The sequence below is a fragment of the Anolis sagrei genome, chromosome X (genome assembly GCF_037176765.1).
Source record: "Anolis sagrei isolate rAnoSag1 chromosome X, rAnoSag1.mat, whole genome shotgun sequence".
NCBI lineage: Eukaryota > Metazoa > Chordata > Lepidosauria > Squamata > Dactyloidae > Anolis > Anolis sagrei.
The window spans coordinates 18,454,207-18,477,348 of NC_090034.1; the positions used below are offsets into that span (position 1 = coordinate 18,454,207).

At 42.2% G+C, this 23,142-nt stretch overlaps 1 protein-coding gene across 12 annotated transcripts in view; it reads left to right on the forward strand.

The window, feature by feature from the left end:
• RBFOX1 (RNA binding fox-1 homolog 1) overlaps positions 1-23,142 on the forward strand; it is a 1,606,230-nt gene that overhangs the window by 1,453,865 nt on the left and 129,223 nt on the right. For all 12 annotated transcript variants that reach the window (XM_067473372.1, XM_067473373.1, XM_067473365.1 and 9 more), the window contains one exon: positions 17,506-17,748. In XM_067473372.1, the coding sequence (XP_067329473.1) occupies positions 17,506-17,748 (243 nt within the window). The remainder of the gene's footprint in view (positions 1-17,505; positions 17,749-23,142) is intronic.

Sequence of the window (23,142 nt, forward strand, 5' to 3'; positions counted from 1 at the left end):
ATGAAATGTAGCTAAATCTCATAGAATATGAGAAGACAATAATGTTTACTAAGATAGAAGGCAGCAGGAAAGAGGCAGATGGCATTCCAGGTGGAGAGATTCAAGCAAGGAAGCCATGGTCCTGAGTCTGCAAGACCTGAGCATGGCTGTTGAGGACAGGAGGACTTAAAGGTCTCATTCATAGGGTGACCATAAATTGACTTGATGGCAGTCAACATCACAGATTCTCTAGGTATAAAATTAAGGCCAGAGGAAATTAGAGCCACAGTGCAGGAATGCAATCGCAGAAAACCCACTTCCTTCTATCTAATAGCAAAGAAGAGCTTTTCTAAGTGGGAAAACCCTGCTTCGTTAGCAAATACGTTGCTCTTCCTCCTTTATAATTAGCTCTGGCATCGTGGTGGTGGGAAGCTAGCCTTTGACGGGTCACGTTCCAGAGGTAATAAAGCCCAGGAAAAGTGCAGCTTAATTAAAGCCAGGCTGTTGGTGGGCGAAAAGAATGAGGAATGGGGAAAAGGAAGAGCCAACCTGGACAGAAACATAATCCCTTGCTCGGAACTCCTCTGTGACGGCGATTGATTGGCTAATTCCCCTTTACATCTTCATTTGCATCATCTGTTAATATCCCAAGGCAGTGGTTCTCTCCATCGCCAGATGGATCTCACTGATAATGTAGGTTAATGTGGTAATGGGCTGGAGGCCGGGAAAAGAACCGGTTTTGTTTGTCAAGGAGGCCATCTGACCTTCTGGTCTATATCTGAGCCAGCTTGATGGCCATGAATGTGCAATAGGAAAAAAGACTAGAGAGACTCTGCTCCTTACACTTTGGAATAAATCTTCCACATTTCTTTCTCAATATGTAGCTGAAATTGTAATTCAAAGAGCTTGGAAAGTTCTTGGTTTTGATTATGTCCCAAAGGCACCAGATCATAGAAGCTTAAGCAGGGTCTGCCCTGGTTAGTATTCGGAAGGGAGCCGGCCAATGAATACCAGGTCATGTGGATTATATTTCAGAGGAAGGAGCTGGCAAATTATTATTTACCCAAGAAAATGCTATGAAAAGTTCATGGGGCTACCACTGGTCAACTGGAAGGCACAGATATACACACATATACAGGGCTACCCCCATATTTATGGGATATATGCTCCCAATTTTGCATGGATATGTAAAACTGCAGATAATAATAGGATCTATTATTTTCAATAGATATCAACAAGATGCCAACATGAGGGTAAAGCCTGTACAGGAGGCCCTGAGTGGATTGGCGAAATTGTGGATAAGTGAATCCTCGTATATTGCTTCCACGGACACTAAATTGTTGTAAGGTCTATGTTCTCCTGGGATGGACTAAGCTCTTGCCATTGTATTCAGAGAAGAAAATTGTTCCTTTATGGTACTGGACTTGACTCACATTTTGGGAGGCTAATACAATACATATGGTACTGGACCCGACTCATGTTTTGGGGGTCTAATACATTAGTATATTCTTCTATACTCATTTTGATTGAAGTGAGAAAAACAGAGAAAATAGCTTTTCCCATCTTTATTAAAAGTAAGGTGTAAATATATATGGGCCTCTCTTTCCCCAAAGGTATAACTGGATGAGGACATTTCAATAACAATTTCAATAACAATGCTGCTTTCCAAATGAAAATTGCCCAGATTCTTACATGACAATGACTTATCCATGGGAAATGTCAAAATCCATAATGTTGGCCCGCAAACCTGTCATCAACTTATATACAAGTATATACGGTCATTGCACCTTGACTATGCAATTTTGCAAATTGAGGGGAAGGTATATAAATCTAAGAGTTGATTTTGGGAGAGTAGAAATAGCTATTAACCAAGATCACTTTGATCTTGCCATGGGGTCACGCATTCTCATCATGCATTAAAAAGGCAATCAATAGAATAGATTTGTCGCAGGATATATTGTGTATCCAACAACCCAGTGTATCCAAATTGTTTAATACAGACCTCTGGTTATTACATGAAAGTGAAGGCTTCATAAATGCTCCAATCTGGCAAGTAAGGTGAGCAAGTGGTTGGGATATCGTATTCTTTTGGACCCTAAAAGGGTTGAATGTAACTTGACACAAGTGATGTGCCATAAAATACAATTGTGATATTGAAAATAGGGCTATTTCCCAACAATTGTGTGAATTGCATACCTACAAGCAATCCATTACTACACAGTGCAGCAATATCTAATCAGAATTCCTATTCCTAACTAGAAAAATCTTACACCAGCAAGCCGGACTTAGCTCTTAACATCTTGCATATTCAGCAAAAACAGGACAAAGGAAACTATTTTAAAATGATTCACATCAAGAGCTAACTGGCACAACCTGGGGCTCACAATCAGATACAGTTAAGACACCTGCCCTTGCACTCTGCTACTCTGATGCTGAATACACATGCCCAGCGTGGAATACATCTCACCATGTTAAAACAGTGGATGTGGCTCTTAATGAGACCTGCCCCATTATCACAGGATGCCTACACCTTACAATGCTGGAGAAATTATACTGTTTAGCGCCCCCGGTGGCACAGTGGGTTAAACCCCTTTGCCGGCAGGACTGAAGACCGACAGGTCACAGGTTCGAATCCGGGGACAGGCGGATGAGCTCCTTCTATCAGCTCCAGCTCCTCATGCGGGGACATGAGAGAAGCCTCCCACAAGGATGATAAAAACATTATATATCCAGGCGTCCCTTGGGCAACGTCCTTGCAGACAGCCAATTCTCTCACACCAGAAGTGACTTGCAGGTTCTCAAGTTGCTCCTGAAACTACAAAAAAAAAATACTCTTTAGCTGATATTGTACCACCTGACATCTGTCGGGAAGTAGCATCCAGTAATGAAAGAACCAAGGCATTGACATCACTGGCCCATCCTCTGTTCAGATACCAGGCAGCAAGCCAATACTTTAAATAAAAGAGTAGCTTTCTAAGATCTACAGAGATACCCGCAGGAACAACTCTGCAAGAGAGAGTCCAAAAGTGGCAGGCTAAAACCTGGAACCTCAATTCGTGGATGATACCACATGAGAAATTCTCTCCTGGGCACACAGAAGACTGGGTGACTTGAAGACACTGAACAGACTGTGCTCTGGAACCACAAGATGCAGAGCCAATCTTAAGAAATGGTGCTACAGAGTAGAGTCCACGACATGCGAGTGTGGAGAAGAGCAAACCACAGCCCACTTACTACAATGCAGTCTGAGCCCTGCCACATGCACAATGGAGGACCTTCTCACAGCGACACCAGAGGCACTCCAAGTGGTCAGCTTCTGCTTAAAGAAAATTTAGTATAATGCCAAGTTTCTAACTTTGTGGGTTTTTTTAATGCATTATAAGTGTATTCTCAATTTGCTTCTGACATGATAAATAAATAACAGCAAGTGCAAATTATTATTAGTAGTATGTTTATTTATATTCTGCTTTTTCTCACAAGGAGACTCAAAGCAGCTTACATTAAAAGCATTTCAATACAATTTAGAATCTACAAATATACAAATATTAAAACAGAATTAAATACCATTGGTATTAAAATTCAGTTAAAATCCATAAAAACATATTCAAAGCTTAAAACTACATACCCCCTGACTTCATCTTAAAAACTATCTTCTTTGAAAGCCTGCCTGAATAGAAAAGTTCTTGCCTGCCACCGGAAGGACAGCAGGGAGGGGGCCATTTGGCTTCCCTGGGCTGGGAGTTCCAAAGTTGAGGGATAGCCACCAAGAAGGAAAGCTCTCTCTCTTTCTCATTTCCATCCACTAAGCTAGAGCTAGAGATGTGGTCAGCGAAGTAGCCTGAACCTGAGAATATTGGGCTTTGAAAGTCCTTAGCTGGAGGCCAGGGTAGTTCTTTGTGTCATATGAGAGGTGGACAGGTAGGTACTTCTGGGGAGAAATTTGTTGTGGATAGGAAATTTGGAGTAGAAAAGAGGAGCCCCCAGTGGCACAATGGGTTAAACCCTTGTGCCAGCAGGACAGAAGACCTATAGGTTGGAGGTTCGAATCTGGAGAGAGCACGGATGAGCTCCCTCTGTCAGCCCCAGCTCCCCATGCAGGAACATGAGAGAAGACTCCAACAAGGATGGTAAAACATCAAAACATCCAAGCGTTCCCTGGGCAACGTCCTTGCAGACAGGCAATTCTCTCACACAAGAAGTGGCTTGCAGTTTCTGAAGTCACTCCTGACACACACCAAAAACAGTAGAAAAGGGTAAACCAACATTTAAACAAATGTTCTTGTGAGTACTGCATGTAGAAACATTACTTGCTCAGATCCTGTCCTGAGATGGAACACACCTTGAGCATCACAGACGCAACACACCTTGATGGAACACACCTTGAGCATCACATTGGCTTTTGATGTACATTTGGTTGTGCATTCAGTTGTGCAATCTGACAATTCATTGACTATGCAACATTGCACAGCTGTAATATGTATGCAATAGCTGTGCAATGCTACATAGTCAATGAATTGTCAGGTTGCATACCTGAATGCACAACCAAATGTGCATCCAAGGACAATGCAGGTCTATATTTGTGTGTGATCATGCTCACTGACATTGCTGCTTTGAGTCTCCTTCGTGGAGAGAAAAAGCAGAATATAAATAAAATAATAAAAATAACATGAGATGTATGCAATGAATAAAAGTCCAATCAAATACGTAGTAGAACATATAGATATGCAGCAGACCCTAGTGGGATTTGAGCCTCTTGTTGTTCTTTTATAATGCATCAACATTGCCTGGGAACTTCAACAGTGTTTTAAAAAGTCATCCGCTTTCAAAGTCACACTGCGTTGCGGCATCTATCACTATAGATGAAGTGCCCTCACACAAAGCAAATACAACATGAATAGGGATCACTGCACTAGAATGAAAATGACCCACGCCAACGTCCAGCATGAATGAACGCACCTAGTTTGACGGCAACGGCAGCAGGGATTTCAGTACAACTGACAGGAATTTTCTGAATCTATTGCAGAAGGGGCATCGATCAGAAGATCACTATACAAGCTGGATTTTTTTTTTCTGCACAAAGCCCTGCTCTGCCAGTATTACATCGTTAGGATAGGTTACTGGTCTTTGAATCAAAGTGTTGGATTGTTTCTACCACCGCTACATCCATTTCCGAATTCTTAGTGTAAAATCAAGGAAAATCAATTCCACCAAATTAGGAATGTTTTGAGGGGAGACAGAGAGAGTAATAGTAATAACAACAACAACAACAACAACAACAACAACAACAACAACAATTTACTTATATACTGCCTTATCTCCCCGAAGGGACTCAGGGCGGTTTACAGACAAAAGTAACAAAGTGGCAAATATTAATTGCCAAAACTGGAGTGAAAATATGAATTCTGAATCACGCTATTTCTCACAAATAGCACCCATCACACAAGTCTTTGATAAGCGATGTTTAGTGGGGCATTGTTTAATTGATATAAATCTTGGAAGACAAACTCAGAAGACCTTTCTAGTAGGAACCTGGAAGATGTTTAGGATTTCTTAAACTATTAAATTGCAATAGGTTGTTCTATCTCTACCTTCAATGTTACTCCTTCCAAATGGGTGTATTTTTTGTCTCGTGGTGATTAGAAGTGTTGTTGTTCCTCTTTCGGTCACCATATGGAGGGCAACTAAAATAATCAAGAATCTGGAGAACAAGCCCATTGATGTCGACAAGCTGGAATGTGTCCAGAGGAGGGTGACTCAAAGGATCAAGTGTCTGAAGAACAAGCCCTATGAGGATCGGCTCAAAGAGCTGGGCATTTTTAGCCTGCAGAAGAGAAGGTGGAGACATGATGGCCATGTGAGAGGAAGTCATAAGGAGAAGGGAGTAAGCTTGTTTTCTGCTGCCCTGGGGACTAGGATGTAGAACAAAGGCTTCAAACTACAGGAAAGGATATTCCACATGAAAATTAGAAAGAACTTCCTAACTGTGAGAGCTGTTCAGCAGTGGAACTCTCTGCCCTGGAGTGTGGTGGAGGCTCCTTCTTTGGAGGCTTTTAAACAGAGGCTGGATGGCCATTTGTTGGGGGTGCTTTGAATGTGATTTTCCTGTGTATTGGCAGAGGGTTGGACTGGATGGCCCATGAGGTCTCTTCCAACTCTATTATTCTATTATTCTGTTGTGAAGAACTCCAATGTGGGGACCCCAGGGACGGGGGGTACATTTTGGAGAAGATATGGCTAGGAATTCTAAGGGGTTTCTGTATGGGCCTAAGAGTGCACTTGTTCAGGGATTTCCATTTAATTTGCAACTCAAAACCATGCCCAATGGGACAAAAATATGTAACTTATTCCATATTCACTGGGATAATGGGCACATGACCCCTGAAAAAGTGAATAGCCACAAGTCAACAATGATCTCCTTTTTTACATGATACTTTCAGGGTTATGGTTATTTAAAAATGTGAATTTAGAAGCCTGCATCTGAGAGCAAATAACTGACAAAACATCAAGTGTCCAGCTTCACATTTTCAGTGATGTGGAGGGAAAGGGGCAAAATAAAAGAATCAACTCAAAGGAAGGAAATATCCCATTTCTTAGTGGAATGGCACTTTTGCAAAATGTTTATCCCTTAAAATATAAAAAGTGAAGAAAGGTTAGTCCAAATGTGTTTTAAAAGACATTGGATAAAGGACAAACAGGACTTCCAGCTGAGAAAATAAAGTGGAATTATCATTTTTAGATGCAGGAAGAAATATTGGTAGCTGGATGGCAATGTCTCTATTTGTTTTCCTCCCTTGCGCTTGCTCTCTAGCAGCCAAACACTGTTGTCAGTAGACTTTTCAGCAGCTGGGAAAGCCAAACAAGGAGGAGTTTGGAGCTCTACTCTATAATGTCAGATTCCCTGTTATTGACTCCATTGCCAAAAGCCAAGCCAATAATGCTAGACTTTTATAAGCTCACCTTGAGATGAGGCATATCCTAAATGGTATTAGAATTTGTGAGATGCCCACCAAATTGGTACATCTCTACAGCAGGTATGGGCAAACCCAGGCCCAGGGGTCAGATGTAACCCCTTGGGCTCTTTTCTTAGACCTTCCTCTCTCACACCATCCTATCCTTCCTTCCTTCTCTCTTTCCTTTCTCTTTCCATCCCTTCCTTTCCTTTTTCTCCTTCCATCCTTCCTTCCCTCCTTCTTTCCTCCCTTACTTCTTTCCTCTCTTTCTCCTTCCATCCTTCCTTCCCTTCCATCCTTTCATCCTTCCTTCCTTCTTTCCTCTCTCTCTTTCTCCTTCCTTCCTTCCTTCCTGCCTGCCTGCCTGCCTGCCTGCCTGCCTGCCTGCCTTCTTTCTCTCCCTCCCTTCGGTCTTTCCTTCCTTCTCTCTTTCTTCCCTCCCTCCCTCCCTCCTTTCATTCAATTCCACCTTTCTTTCCTTCCTGCCTTCCATCCATCCTTCTCTTTTATTATTATTATTATTATTATTATTATTATTATTAAACTTTATTTGTACCCCGCTAGCATCTCCCGAAGGACTCGATGCGGTTTACAAAGGCCAAGGCCTCAACATAACAACAACAAACAATAACAATGCAAGCAAATTAAAAACATAAGCAATAATACAGCAAAACATTACACTATTACACAATAAAATCAGGGCTGGGCCAATGATGGGTACAAGTTAAAAGTGCTGGGTGTGTGAGGTGGTATGTTGGAGTTCTGGGCAAGTGCAATGTGCAGAGAGTATTAAACTCTAATAAAGTGCTTCTTGGACAGGGTGCTGGAGGTTATCCTATTCTGGGAAGGCACATCGGAATAACCAAGTCTTCAGGTTCTTCCTAAAGACTGCCAACGTGGGTGCTAGTCTAATGTCTTTGGGGAGGGTGTTCCAAAGTCGGGGGCAACCACAGAGAAGGCCCTGTCCCTCGTCCCCACCAAACGTGCCTGCGATGCAGGTGGGATCGCGAGCAGAGCCTCTCCGGATGAACGCAGTGAGCGTGTGGGTTCGTAGATGGAGATGCGGTCACGCAGGTAGGCAGGTTCCAAACTGTTTAGGGCTTTGTAGGTAAGCACCTGCACCTTGAATTGGGCTCGGTAGGTAAATGGCAGCCAATGGAGCTCCTTAAACAGGAGGGTTCCTTTCTTCCTCCCTTCCATCTCTTTTTCCTTCCTTTTTTCCTCCTGGGGGATGTATAGCTGGGAAAAGAGAATGTAGAGAAGGAACAAGAGAACCATGTTTCAAGATTCAAAAGACTGTCTCATTGAGGAGGAAAGAGGGGGGAGAAAACTGACTTTCTGCTGCTCTAGGAAAGAGATTTGACTGAAAAGATTAGGAAGAACTTCCTGGAGTGTGGCATAGGCTGCCTTGGTGTGTGGTGGAGTCTCCTTCTCTAGAAGCTTTTCCGCCAATACTGCCTATTGGGAGTGGTTTGATTGTGCCTTCCTGCATGACAGGGGGTTGGACTGGGTGGCCCTTGGGGGTCTCTTTCAGCTCTAGGATTTTATATCAGGAGTAGGCAACATGAGTCTTATGGATACACTTTTTCCTCTCCCATCCACCATCTCATCCTGACCAAGACCAACCCTTTTGGGATCCAAATGTTTTCCATCTTTCCTTCACTTTCTACCTCTGAAAGAAAAGAGGAAGGAGAGAAAGGGCAGTGAGGAGTCTTGGGGAGAACCCCCTCCCTATCGGCCCACCCAACCTGCTCTAGCCTGCCATGTGGCCCCAAAGTTACGAAGTTTGCCCATGCCTGATCTACGGAGAACTTTTCTGCATTTTCAATGTGTGCATTGACCATTTGCTTCCCAAGCATCAAACAACCTGCTTTGTTCCTTAACCCAGACCTGGAAGGGGTGGGTTTATAGTTCAAAGCACTCAGTTATTGTTTTATATTAGTTAATGCAGAGTATGTGTATCAAGTTTGGTCTAGATCCATTAAACCATGGTGGTATAAACCAATCAACATACATATATATGACATATAGTCCAAGAGACATGTCTGAAATCTGTCTGCATGCTATAACATAGAGTGAATGCCAAGAGTTAATGGCACCTCTCTACCTATATTTCTTTTCTTTTCTTTCTTTGCTGGGGAATATGGGATCCCTGTAAATAAAAATTCACCTGCTGTATTTGCCTCCTGCTTCTGAATTGCTGTTGTCTGGTGACAGCCCATGATAGGTAGGCAATGAAAGCAAAATCTTTGGGGCTTTTTGTATCCTCTTGGCTTTCTCCTCCGAAATGTGATTTAATTAGAACTGTAATCATTTTGGGGACAACCTCCAGGGTCCTTTAAAGGTCCTTTAAATAGTAACGTGTTAGCTGGCTTAACTTGTGCTACACACACAAAGAGCTTCTGGGAATAATTTCTAAAATATTTCCCTTGACATCCAAGCAGGAGACCAGAAAAATAACAAACTTCTGTTATTAAAAAACGGATAGCATATATCTAATTTATATTGGATGTCTTTTGCTGTGTGGGTAATAGAGACAGAAGGCTGAAAATATTGGAAATTTGGTTTAAAATGTGTTTCTTGGCTGCTGGGAAATGCTGACAAGGAGAAACCTAGACTGATGAGAATTTTTGTAGTTGAGAACTTATTCTGTGAAAATCTGCAAGTGTTGCCATGGTATAGGAAACAGTATTTGGTGTGCTTTCTATGCAAAAGAATTTTTTGTGTAGCATAAGAACCAAACTTGTAATTTCCTGGAAGCATTTCTGCACAGAAAATAATATTTCAACAAAGAAGAGGCTGTGAGCAATTCAGGTGAAAGGGTAGATGACAAACATTGCAGAAATTGTGGGCACTCTTTAGAGAACATCCAGTAAAATGGATGTGGACATGTTGGGTCTTATACTGTACCCGATTTCCTTGAGTATGCAGAAAAATGAAATTTTCTGCACAATGGGAATTTTGTATGCAGAAAACAGCATTTTCTGCATGCAAAACCTTTTTTCTGCACATGAAACACTGTTTTCTGCATAGGACATACAGTTTTATCTAGAAAAGGTGTTGTTTTTGCCCAGAATAAAACTCAAAGTGCAAGCAATCTTTGGAAACTTCCTTGCAGAAAGTGAGAAAACAGTAAAAAGGTTTCATCTTTCCTGCAAGAGTGAAATTGTCAAAGAGTTACATCTGTTGTGGATTTCAGGCCATTTCAGACACAAATGTGTTAACATCCATTTTCTCAAGCTTTCCATAGATAAAGCAGTGGATATTTCCTTCCCTTTGAAATGAGTTTTTGTTTGGCTTTTTTCTCCCCAGTCAGCCAAAAAGGCCTGAAATGTCTCATCCGTATAACCCTACATAAGATTCTTCATCCAAATATATAGCCGACTAGTTAATCATTTAGAAGGCTAGATTATGCATGCAATGTCTCTCTGCCATGCTTGATGTGTTCGAGCTGAGATATTCTTACAAACAACAGGTTAACAGAGTATATTTTTAGTGAAGGGGAAGGAGGGTTATCCCCCTCTTTTTTGCATATTTCGTCTTTGTTTCCATGCCCTGAGGATATAATGCAGTTTGGCTCATTTAACTACAGTATGAAAACAGCTTTTTCGAGAACGTGAAATATCTCCTGCCAACAGAGCCAAACATGGAGAAGAAAACAAACAATAAAGGATCAAGCTAGACTTTTCAAATGAGAGGATACACAGGAAAAGAAGGTGATGGGTTTTTTCCCTTCCTTCTTCCCCTCTTGTTCAACGAAGACAGAAAGAAAATCCTGTTTCCTTCTGCAAATGTGTGCTTAAAAACAAACATGGCATAAGCAACATTTTCTCTGTTTCGCTTTGTGTGCAAACAGAAGAAGGATTGTCGCTTGTGTTTTGACATATTTCACACACTTTCTTAATTATATATGTGTGTGTATTTAAAAACTGTTGGGAGAATTAAAACTGGTGGTAGAAGCTTTATGCAAAACAGCATATTTTTTTAAAAATGAAATGATTCACTATTTTTTAAAGAAAAGATTTGGGATCTCTATAAATGGAGATACTGCCTTCCCACTCCCATGTTTATTAGAAAAGCAAGCCCAGAAAATGTAAGTTATGCACTTGTATGTATCTTTTTTGAATGGGGTGTAAGGTACATACATCTATGTAATAGGGTTGTGCTTTCAGGGTAAACCTTGGCCCACTTTCAGTGGGGACCCTTGATCCATTTTTGGGAGCCTCCTAAAATCGAGAGGGCAGATATCTTTTCTATTGGCCCATCATGGGTGGGGGGACTTCTGAGGCCCCGTTCCCGTCATTTTAGGTATGTTTTACTCTAGAGGAGACAGAAGAGTTGCTCAGCTGCAGACAGGTGCATGCTTTAAGGAGGCTTCTTACCTGTTTCTACTCCAGAAAGGTGCTTGGTTGTAGGCAGGCACAGGTGCTTTCTGAGCCTGCACACCACACACACTCCCTCCAAGGGAAGGAAGCAAGTTCTTTTGACTTTCTTACAGAGTGGAGGCACTTGGTCAGGCAGGCGTGCACACTTCCTGCACAGCACACATGCACTCTCGAAGGCAAGGAGATGCCACATGCTCACAAAAAGCAGGCGAGGAGCCGGAACCAGCTCCCACTTGCTTTTGTGCCTAACTGATTTCCATACCGGAAGGGGCCTTCCTGTTTCATGCTCCCAAAGTACCAAAGGAAATGAAGGAAGCAAAAGAAACGGGTGAAATGAATTCTGCGCAAAACTCTAATATGTCACCTACACTTGCTAAACTTGTTTTTTCTAATAAATATGGGAGTGGGGATTTTCTAGCCCTTTGCACACCATCTAAAACTTCTCACCAACAGTCAGACCCTGAAACTGTTGCTGTTGCTTATAGGCATAAAGGGCAAGGCAAGTCAGAGCAGAAAGATGGAGCTGGTATCAACTTTGGTTGAGGGTGTGTGTGCAAAATAAGAATACACCCCATCTTAACAGCCAAGACCTCTGATATCTGTATCCACTACAAGGACAAGAAAATCCAAACTCAACCTGAATTGACTTCTGACTGTCTCTACAGCTTTCATAGAATAATAAAGTTGGGCGATACCACAAGAGCCATCCAGTCTGACCCCATTCTGCTATGCAGGGATATAGAATCAAAACATCATCAACCGATGGCCATCCAGCCTGTTTAAAAGCCTCCAAAGAAGAAGACACCACTAGACTCCCGGGCAGCATATTCCTCTCCTGAACAACTCTGACTATGAGGAAGTTCTTTCTAATGTTTAGGTGGAATCTCTTCTCCTGCAATTTGAATTCATGACTCGATTGTATCCTAATCTCCTGAGCAGCAGAAAACAAGCTTTGCCCCTTCCTCAATAGGACATCCTTTCAAATATTTCAACATGGCTCTCATGTCAGCTTCTCTTCTCCAAGTTTAAATATTTGACTGCTTCCAGTGAATGCTGTGGCTTGTCCTGGGTAAACCCAGCTTTGCCCTGTTTTGAGCAAACCCCCGGAGATATTTCAGAGTTTGTTGGAATTCTGTAATTTTGGTGGGATGGAAAAGACACAGAAGCACTTGTGATGCTCTCCCTATTTAATCAAAATAGTAGTAATGATGTTAAGACTATGATAACAATGTTATTGCACTCTCTCTCTCGTGTCAATGTACATAGACCCATGTACACAGCCAGGGTGGCATGCTATCCCTCGAAGGAAGCTTTCTTAATCTTTTCTTTGAAGTGAAATAAGTTTGAAGCCATCAGTAAGGAATCTTACCAAAGAGCTCACTGCTCTTAATTAAATATTAGCTGTAATTAGCACGACGAGTGAAGGCTATGCATATTAATCCTAAGCTTGTGAAAGGGCTGTCATTGTTAATGAGAAACAGTGGGGGTCTCCATAACATCTGTTTTGGAGCTCAAGGTAGCATAAAACTCTTTTGAACTAATTACACCTGGACGTTCATTCCCTACTTCTTTCTTTTTTGTCACGTCATCCCCCCCCCCCACCGCCTTTTGCTGGTTTCCATTTCATTTCAAATTATTAACATTGCTCTACTCATTTATGATGGCTCCCCCAAAAAACTACATATGTCTAACTTATTTGTAAAACCAGAAGATCATAATGCTCTGCCTAGCATCCTATATCTTTACTTAAGTTTGTCCTGCCCATTTTTCTGACTGTCCTTTGAAGGGACTTAAAGTGGCCTCCCTACCCTGATGCCCTCCAGATGTAGTATGCTGTTCCCATTATCCCTCAACATTGTCACCTGTGGACCAATACCTCAGGAGGGCACCAGGTTGAGGGAAATGGCTTCAAAGGATTCTTATGGTACGGCAAAGATGGGGCTAAAAGTTCAAGAGATGTTTTATTGTGTGTTCTCTGGGGTTGCCAAGTCAGGATTATCCTTTGCCTTGAGACTGCATGACCAAAACCTAAGACCTGTAAGGCAAAGGTTTCCCCTTCACATTAAGTCTAGTCGATTCGGGCTCTGCAGAGTGGTGCTCATCTCCATTTCTAAGCTGAAAAGTTAGCGTTGTCTGTAGACACTTCCTAGGTCATGTGGCCAAATGACTGCATGGAGTGCCATTACCTTCCTAGGCCATGTGGCCAAATGACTGCATGGAGTGCCATTACCTTCCTGTCAGAGCTATACCTATTTATCTACTCACATTTGCATATTTTTGAACTGCTAGGTTGGCAGAAGCTTGGGCTATCAATGGGAGCTCACCCTGTTCTGTGGATTCGAACTGCCGACCTTTCAGTCAGCAAGTTTAGCAGCTCAGTGATTTAACCTGCTGTGCCACTGACCCTATAAAGACCTGTAAATGAGAATAATTCTAAAGCAAGGGGAAAGGGAACCACTTCCTGTTTCTCACTTTGCAAACATTTGCATTCATTTGTTTGCTGTGTGCTGATAAGGAAACATTGTTAGCAAGACTAAGGCTAGTTCTACACTGCCTGATATCCCAGGATTTGATCCCAGATTATCTGCTTTGGAGTGGATTATATGAGTCCCCACTGCCCTATAATCTGAGATATGAAGATAATCTGGGATCAGATCCTGGGATATAGTGCAGATTAGAAGGGACCTGAGTTAGAGTGAAAAATGATCAAGCAAAAAGTACTTTTGGTTCTGAACAATAGGATTTAAGAATTAAATCTAAACTGTGGAGATGGCAAAGGGCCAGCTGAGCAAACTTCTCCCAGCATTTGGGAGTTGGAGATGCATTCAGACTGTGGCGTTGGTGCCAACATTGTGACTGCGTCCCTGTACTAAAGAACATATGGATTTGATGGACATTGGCTTCTCCATTTTCCAGCCCATTTTTTGCTATTTTGCCACCAGACTTTCACCAACAAAATTGCTCTGTTGTTATCAAAGACGTGTGACATCTCTCTGCCTCATTTTGATTATCATGCTTACTTGTGGGATTTATAATATAATTCTGTGATCCCTGGGATGGTGTTGTGAAAAGCTGAAAATATCCTAGCTGAAATCCGATGTTCTATGCATGTGCCAGTTTCCAAGCCCTTAAATGGCAGAGGAAGAATACAGGGAAGTCAATGGACCTCTCACCTTCACTGCAGTGCTCTAGAGAGGGGGAAGAAAAAGAAGCTAGTTTCTCTTTTCATATGCTAAAGGACTGCAACTAGAAAAGAGAAGAGCCACTGCTGCTCTTTCACCTGCATCCCCCAATGCTTGGCTATTTAATGGCTGCCCCAGTGGAACCCCATGAGACTCAACAGCTGCCAAGGAAAGGCTTGGATGGAATGAATAATACAACTGCATAGCCTTTTGCACTTTGTCCATAAAAGACATCCATGTGCATAACTTTAAATTACAGATGCAAAGGTCACCAACAGGATTTTAGCTCTAGATCAGGTAAGGCCAAACCGAGACCCAGGGGCTACTGCAGACCTTTGGGCTCTTTTCTCGGGCCCTCCTCTCTCTTACCATTCTTTCCTTCCTTCCTTCCTTCCTTCCTTCCTTCCTTCCTTCCTTCTTTCCTTCTTCCCTCCCTCCATTCCTTACATCCTTGTCCCTCCCTCCTTCCTTCCCTTCACCCTTTTGTTCTTCCACCCTTCTTCCTTCCCCCTTCCTTCTCTTTCTTTCCTTCATTCTCTCTTTCCTCCCTCCCTCCATTCCTTTCTACCCATGTTTCCTTTCATCATTCTCTTCCTCCCTTTCTTTTTCCCTTCCTTCTCTTTCCTTTCTCCTTTGATCCCTCCCTCTCTTTTGTCTTTCTTTCTCTCCCCCCCCCCTCTATTTTCTTTGACCCTTCCTTCCATCCTTCTTTTCTTCCCTTCCTTCATTCTCTTTTTCCTTCCTCCTTTCCTCCTAGAGAATGTTTAGCTGGGAGAAGAGAAGGAAGAGAGGGAGCATGAGAGCTATATTTCAAGGTTTTAAAGGGTGTCCCATTGAGGAGGAGGAGGAGGAGGAGGAGGAGGAGGAGGAGGAGGAGGAGGAGGGAGACGGCTGACTTTCCACTGCTCTAGAGACAAGGTCACAAGGGTTCAAATGACAGGGAAAGAGATTCAACTGAAAAGATTAGGAAGAACTTCCTGGAGAGTGGTTTAGGCTGCCTAGGAGTGTGGTCTCCTTCTCTGGAGGCTTTTCCGCAGAGGATGTCTATTGGGAGTGCTTTGATTGTGCCTTTTTGCATGGCAGGGGGTTGGACTGAATAGCCCTTAGGGGTCTTTTCCAGCTCTAGGATTTTATATCAGGAGTAGGCAATATGGAGTCTAATAAATACCCCTTTTCTCTCCCATCTACCATCTCATCACGACCAAGATCCAAACTTTTCTCATCTTTCCTTCACTTCCTCCCGGCCTGGCCAACCCACTCCAGATTGCCGTATTGTCCCCAAATTAGAAAGTTTGCCCATCCCTGCTCTAGATACACACATTTCCTGGTTTCCAATCATGCCCCCATTTCAGCTGGAAAAATACATTTATTTCTGCGGAAGGAAACTGTGAAAGAAAAAAAGAGGCTCAGAAGAGAGGCAAGGAATAATAACATATCCACTATGAAAGGATGAGCCCAGATGATTTTTGATAACTTGAAATTTCCAATATCAGAACTCTCAAAGACAAGATTTACAATGTCCTGTTATTCTGTTGATTTCCAGTGGTGCTATTCTTATGTACTATTAACTTCAGGGCCAGCAATCATTAAAAACAGCTGAGGAGTATCAATGCTTGGATACGACTCAAAGCCACACTAAACAGCCAAACCCTGTTGGTGTCTTAGACATGAATAACATGCTTTATAGATATTGCTATAGTTTTTAAACTATCATAGAATACGTTTGTGGCTGTGTATGCAAAGTTCTGCATGTTTATTCATTCCTCATGAATGGTTTGCAAGGATTTGTTAGCATCTTCAAGGTATTAGTTGACTTGCTAGGATTGTAGGTACTGCTATTGCTCGTTCCTCAGGCATATTGTCTGAAAAGGGATTGGTCATATTCAGCAGAAGGGGAGTGTAACACAACTGCCATGTAATTATGTGAGCATAAATTTGCATTTCTCAAGCACAATGTAGGTTCTGTTCTATTGTTAAAAGTAAAGCTGAAAAAAGGTTCATGAAGGTTCATCACCAATGATGATGTGCATTGCAGTTGTTGTCATATTTATTGTATTGCATTTATTTATAGTTTGCATTTTCCCCAGTTAGGAGTTCAACAGATAATGCCAAAAAAAAACTTGTTAAAAATCCAGCTAAACTATCAATGAAAAAGAAAAAAACCCAGTATAATAGATAGAATATCCAGCAGGTTGTACAAGGCCCATTTGTCAAAACTATCAGTCCTTTGGGTTGTTGTGCGTTTTTTGGGCTGTATGGCCATGTTCCAGAAGCATTCTCTCCTAATGTTTTGCCTGCAGCTATGGCAGGCTTCCTCAGAGGTTGTAGGGTCCTTTCTGTTGAAACAGAATGATCTTCACTTCTGTACAGAAACAAACCAAGATTGATCAAACTGCAGCTATTGTACTTTGGTCATATCATGAAAAGATAGGATTGCCATGTCCTGGTGGTGGTCACACAGGGGACATGGGGACCTGTTTCCCCATGCCTTGTTTCAGTGTGGCTTTTCCTTGCCTCATCACATGGGGGGAAACCTGTTTTCAGCTGCTCAACACATCTTTCTTTATGGAAAGATGGGGTGCCTGCCATTGCCCACCATCTCCATTTTTGTGGTGGTGCTTCAGTCTCAGAGCCAACCCAGAAGTTATCAGAGGCTGGCTGCTGCCACTGAAAAAAACATGTGTGAAGAGGTCCTAGAAAAGAGAATAATGTTTGTTAAGATAGAAGGCAATAGAAAAAGAGGAGGACCACAATACAGATGGATGGACTCAACCAAGAAAGCCATGGCTGCCCTGAGACATGAGCAGACTTGTTGAGGATAGAGTGACTTGTAGGTCTCTCAATCATAAGGTCTCCATATGTTGGGGTTGACTTGATGGTAGCTAGACACAAGAGAAGCCATATATTAGTATTGATGAGGATGGGTTGGGTGATTTCATTTTTGAAAGGCTGAACAACACCTCAACTGATGAACTGTATTTTTTTCTCCCCTGTTTTCTTCTTTCCCAGGGTAATCAGGAAGCGACAGCACCTCCTGACACAATGGCACAGCCTTATGCCTCGGCCCAGTTTGCTCCTCCCCAGAACGGCATCCCAGCAGAGTACACCACGCCCCATCCCCACCCGACCCCAGACTACACAGGCCAAACCACAGTTCCAGAGCACACGCTAAATATGTACCCGCCGGCCCAGACGCACTCTGAACCAAACACAAGCGACACAAATGCACAAACTGTCTCAGGCACAGCCACAGTAAGTAGCGTTTCATAGCCGTAGTCTTTGTTTTTTCCCCCTGGAGAAAACATAATAAAGCTTTGAAATGTAACTGTGCTAATGACCTTCTGCTTTTCCAGAAGTACTACTTCCATGTCAACCCAGTTTAACTGAAGGGGACTCATTTCAACTGCTTTGCTGATGGGAAAGCATAATAAACTAGTCCATACTCAATGTTACAGCAAAGGCTTCAGATCTCATCTCTTGGACACTAAACAGAGTTTTTGTTTACTACTTCAGTGGTAGACTGCCAATAAATGCATGATGCTATAGGCTCTATTTCAGAGGGAGGAACTGTTAAAACCACCTCTGAATATTCCTTGCTAAAAATCCCTAAAAAATTAATGGGATCATCATAAGTTGACTTGAAGGCATAGATACACTCAGGGTGCATCTAAACCTGGAATAGTAGCTCTTTGGTCTTTTCTGCCACGGAGCACTGGTGCCTCACCAAACTACAAAAGCCAGAATTCCACAGCATTGAGGTAATACAGTTGAAATAGTGCCAAACTGCATTAATTCTATGGTGTAGATCAAGCATGGGCAAACGTTGGCCCTCCAGGTGTTTTGGACTTCAACTCTCACAATTCCTAACAGCCTACTGGCTGTTAGGAATTGTGGGAGTTGAAGTCCAAAACACCTGGAGGGTCAACATTTGCCCATGCCTGGTGTAGATACACCCACCGTTATGTAGGACCTTGGCATCTTTAGATGAAATATGTGCTATGAGAAATGTGTTTATATCCATTGGCATTATCTACTTGTTTGGGGCTTGTTTGCATCCCATCTTGTTTCTCTGATGCTGAGAAAGGAAAGGAGAACAATCCCAATCCTCAGTCTTTGCTGTACTCATTATACTCTATGTCTTGGTGGGGTTCCTGCTTTTTTCCATGGCAGAAATAATGTGGCTTCCTTGCCCTCCTTCCCTTGCCTTTGCTAAAGTATCTCAGCCTGATCATTTTTGTCACCTACTCAGTGATTTTCTCTCTTTTATGATGATCAGGAACAAACAGAATAAGGTTTTGAATTAGTCTCCATCATATCAGCTGCCCTTTCTTGTATTTTCCTCTCACACAATACTATTATGTGCTGTTTAAATGCAGACAAATGTTAACTGCTCTGTATTATGTATGTTTGAATAGCCATTTTTATTGGTCTTACTATGGCAGATATTGCTGATTTTTGTCAAGTTCCATAGAAGGGCTAAACTCTCCTAGGATGTATCTATATTATCTAAATAATGCAATTTTGCACCACTTTAATTGCCATGTGATGTGATTCTAGGAGTTGTAGTTTTACATTCCCTTTAGCAATCTCTGCTAAGGAGTGCTAAGGTCCCATCTGCATTACCAGTATAATGCAGATTGAACTGGATTATATGATAGACTCTCATAATCCAATTTTTAAAAATGTACAATGGGATGTGCGACGGGAAGTTGCTGCTAAATGTGAGAGAAATAAGGTTGAACACTGTGACAGGCACCACAACATGGCTACCAGCCTCCTCCCAGTAGACTCAAATCAAGGAAAAGCTTTATGAAAACTACCACTCCTCTTGGCATCCCTCCCCCCCCCCCAGCAACAGCAAGGGTATCCCTCCGGGCAGCCCAACCCCAAGACCTCCCAAAAGGGTCTTCCTCCAGGGGCAAACCAAGAATGGGCAACTTGGAAGTCCCTGAACAGACTCAGAAGTGGAGTGGGCAGAACAAAAGACAACCTGGCAAAATTGCACCATCTAAAAAGAATCCCACACCTTGTATGACTGTGGAGCAGAACAGACAACTCCGCATCTGTATGCTTGTCCACTGTGCTCTGCCTCATGTACAGAGGAAGAATTGTTGAAGGCGACAGACAATGCCATTGCTGTTGCCCATTTTTGGTCAAAAGATATTTAGCCACCTACGCTCCTTTTATTTTTATCGGGTTTATACTATTTATGCAATGATTTTGATACGAATAATAATAATAATAATAATAATCCAGTTCAATGCAGTTTAATCCACATTATATAGTCATACATTGACCATATAATGCAGTTCAAACTGCATTGTGTAACAGTGTAGATGTGGCCTAAAACTCCCAGAAATGCATAGCATTGGTCCATGTCAGTTAAAGTGATATCAGACTGTCTTAATGCTATACTGTAAATGCCCTCTTTATTTTCTTGAATGTAACCGAGCCAAAATGACTCTATCTAGAGCATGCAAAAATAGCAACTTTACTCCATTTCAACAGCCAGTCCTCTACACTACAGCTTTCTGGCAGAAAGGTCAAAGTATCCCATCAAACTATACATCCCAGGGTTCTGTAAAAGTAGCCACCACACTTATTCTACTACTCAATGGGTAGTTAGTACTTCCATGTTGGTCATAGTAGTTTCAATCAGACCTTTATTCTACGCATTATTATTTTACATTGTAAGTCAAATATCAGCCAACAAGCCAACACCTTAAATCAAGAAACAGCTTCCTAAGATCTACAGAGATGCTCACAGGAACAACTCAGCAAGCCAGAGTCCAAAAGTTGGAGGCGAAAACCCAGAACCTCAATCAGTGGCTGATACCAGATGAGAGACTCCCTCTGGGCACACAGAAGACTGGGCAACTTGGAACTTGCTGAACAGGCTGTGCTCTGGCACCACGAGATGCAGAGCTAACCTTAAGAAATGGGCCTACAAAGTGGAGTCCACGATGTGTGAGTGCAGAGAAGAGCAAGCCACAGCCCAGCTACTACAATGCAACCTGAGCCCTACTACATGCACAATGGAGGACCTTCTCACAGCGACACCAGAGGCACTCCAAGTGGCCAGCTTCTGGTCAAAGGACATTTGGTATTATGTCAAGCCTTTAACTTTGTGTTTTTAAATACATTATAACTTTACCCTCAATTTGCTTCTGACGTGATAAATAAATAAATAGTCGACTTGTCCCCAGAAAGAGGTGCAAAGTGGTTTGCAGATAAACTTAACTTCGAAAATCAAATTTAGATAACAAATGTATCAGGACAGGGATTTTCATTATACTCATAAACCCTCTATTAATTACATGCTGTCCACAATATTACAACGCAACATATTTTTGGCCATTCAATGACATTTAACTGCATTTGTATGGAACCTTGGTTTCTGTCCAAGATGGTTTCATGTGTTTATTTTGCACATGAGTTTCTCCGACTGATTTCTGAGCTTAACTGTGCATAATGTCATAAATGCCCCCTAGCTTGCAGTAATCATGGATGGAACACAGTTTTACTAAAAAATTATATTTTGTTAATGTCTTGTTCCAAGCGTTCCATTCCCAGCAGTTCTCTTCATTTCAAAGTTTCCTCTGAGCAAGATTATTAGGAGGACATCTGGCAGCCGCAACATTTCACCTTTTATCCTCTGCTGAGGAACGCCAGTATTTTTGCAAGTTCAGTGGGCAATTATACACCCCGTTTGCCTTGTTGCTACAAGCCTAGGCAGGAAGCAAAAGTTCATCAAAGGAAGAAAGCACCCATTCAGAAACAGGAGGACCTCCCAATATTGTTAATTACAAGACATGGTTTACATTCCAGGCTAATCTTTGAAGGACCCATGCCTGTAATACTTCAAATATTAGCTTGGAATGTAATGTATATCTTGCAGCTTTTATGTAAGAACCTGGGTGCGCCAGCTGCACCCGTACCTTGAGAAGTCAGGCTTGGCCATGGTGGTCCATGCTTTGTTACATCAAGAATAGACTACTGCAACATACTCTACATGGGTTTGCCCTTGAAGACTATTCAGAAGCTTCAAGTGGTCCAACAGGTGGCAGCCAGACTGCTCACTGGAGCTAGGTACAGGGAGCATACAACCTTCTTGTTGCATCAGCTCAACTGGCTGCCAGTCTGCTACTGAGCACAATTTGAAGTGCCGACTTTAGCCTATAAAGCCCTAAACAGTTCTGGCCAAGTTTACCTGTCCAAACATATCTCCCTCTATCAGCCAGATAGGAGGTTAAGATCTTCTGGGGAGGCCCTACTCTCAGTCTGACCTCCTTTGCAGGTGCGGTTAGTGGGAAAAAGACATAAGGCCTTCTCAATGGTGGCTCTGGCTATGAAACTCCCTCCCAAGTGAAATCAGATCAGCCACCTCCCTTCTGACCTTCAGGAAAAAGCTAAAGACATGGATGTGGGACCAAGTTTTCAGTCAGTAACAGTACAATAAGAGACCACAGAATGATACAATGATAATTGGAATGACTTCGGATTATGGTATTGGACTGTGTGATTTTAAATAAGTGATTTTAATGTTTGTTATGCTTTTTAGCTATTATTTTAATGTATATGTTTTGTTTTGTTTTATTATGTTAATGTTGGCATTGAATTGCTGCCTATATATGTAAGCCACTCTAAGTTCTCTAAGAAGTGAGAAGAGTGGGGTATAAATATGGTAAATAAATAGCTACAATAGCCACTGTGATGGCTCAAAACAATGGAATCCTGGGAGTTGAATTTGCCACTCTTTGGCCAAGAAAGCTAAGCAGTGGTTCTCAACCTGGGGTCCCTAGATGTTTTTGGCCTACAATTCCCATAAATCCTAACAGCTGGTAAACTGGCTGGGATTTCTGGGAGTTGTAGGCCAAAAACATCTGGGGACCCAAGGTTGAGAATCACTGAGCTAAATACTTTGTAAAACTACAACTCCCAGGATCCCATAGCACTGAGCATTTACAATGTCTTCATTTTTCTCTGCCAAATGGTGCTAATTTCTCATCAAAGGAAAAATCTTAGGATGGCATATGATGGGACTTGCACATCCACAGGAGGGTCCTGGGACCAAAGCCCAACAGATACTGAGAACTCACTGTATTTTACTTAAGGGCTGTGGTTTTTATGCACTAATTTTTATTGTTATGCTACAGTTGGCCTTCCATATCCACAGACTGAACCTTCTGATATTTTTCAAAAGTTTGATTCGGATATGTATTTTATATATCTAGGATCATGTACAAATTTCTCTGGCAAAAAGGGGTTGTGAGTTGAAAAAGTTGAAGAAGCAATAGATGGCCCCAGAACATTTTTGAGCTCTACTATTTTATGGTGCTTTGGAGAAACTCCTTGCAGCTGGAAAGAAACAGCAGGCAAATATGCCTCCAAGGGACAGAGAGGCCCAAAGGACCATGTTACAGTCTCCCCAAGGCCTTTTTAGGAATCCCTGAAGGAAAAGGTGGAAGTGGAGGAATACAGGGGAAAAGAAATGAATGGTTCCGTAATTCCTAAACTTGCATCAAACAGGTGAAGCAGAAGTAAAGAGCAGAAGGTAACCAACCATGCATGGCTCTTTGTCTCACTCACTATGGACATTCAGAGGGCAGCTTATTCCCTTGAGGAGGAAATTATTCTGCATTAATG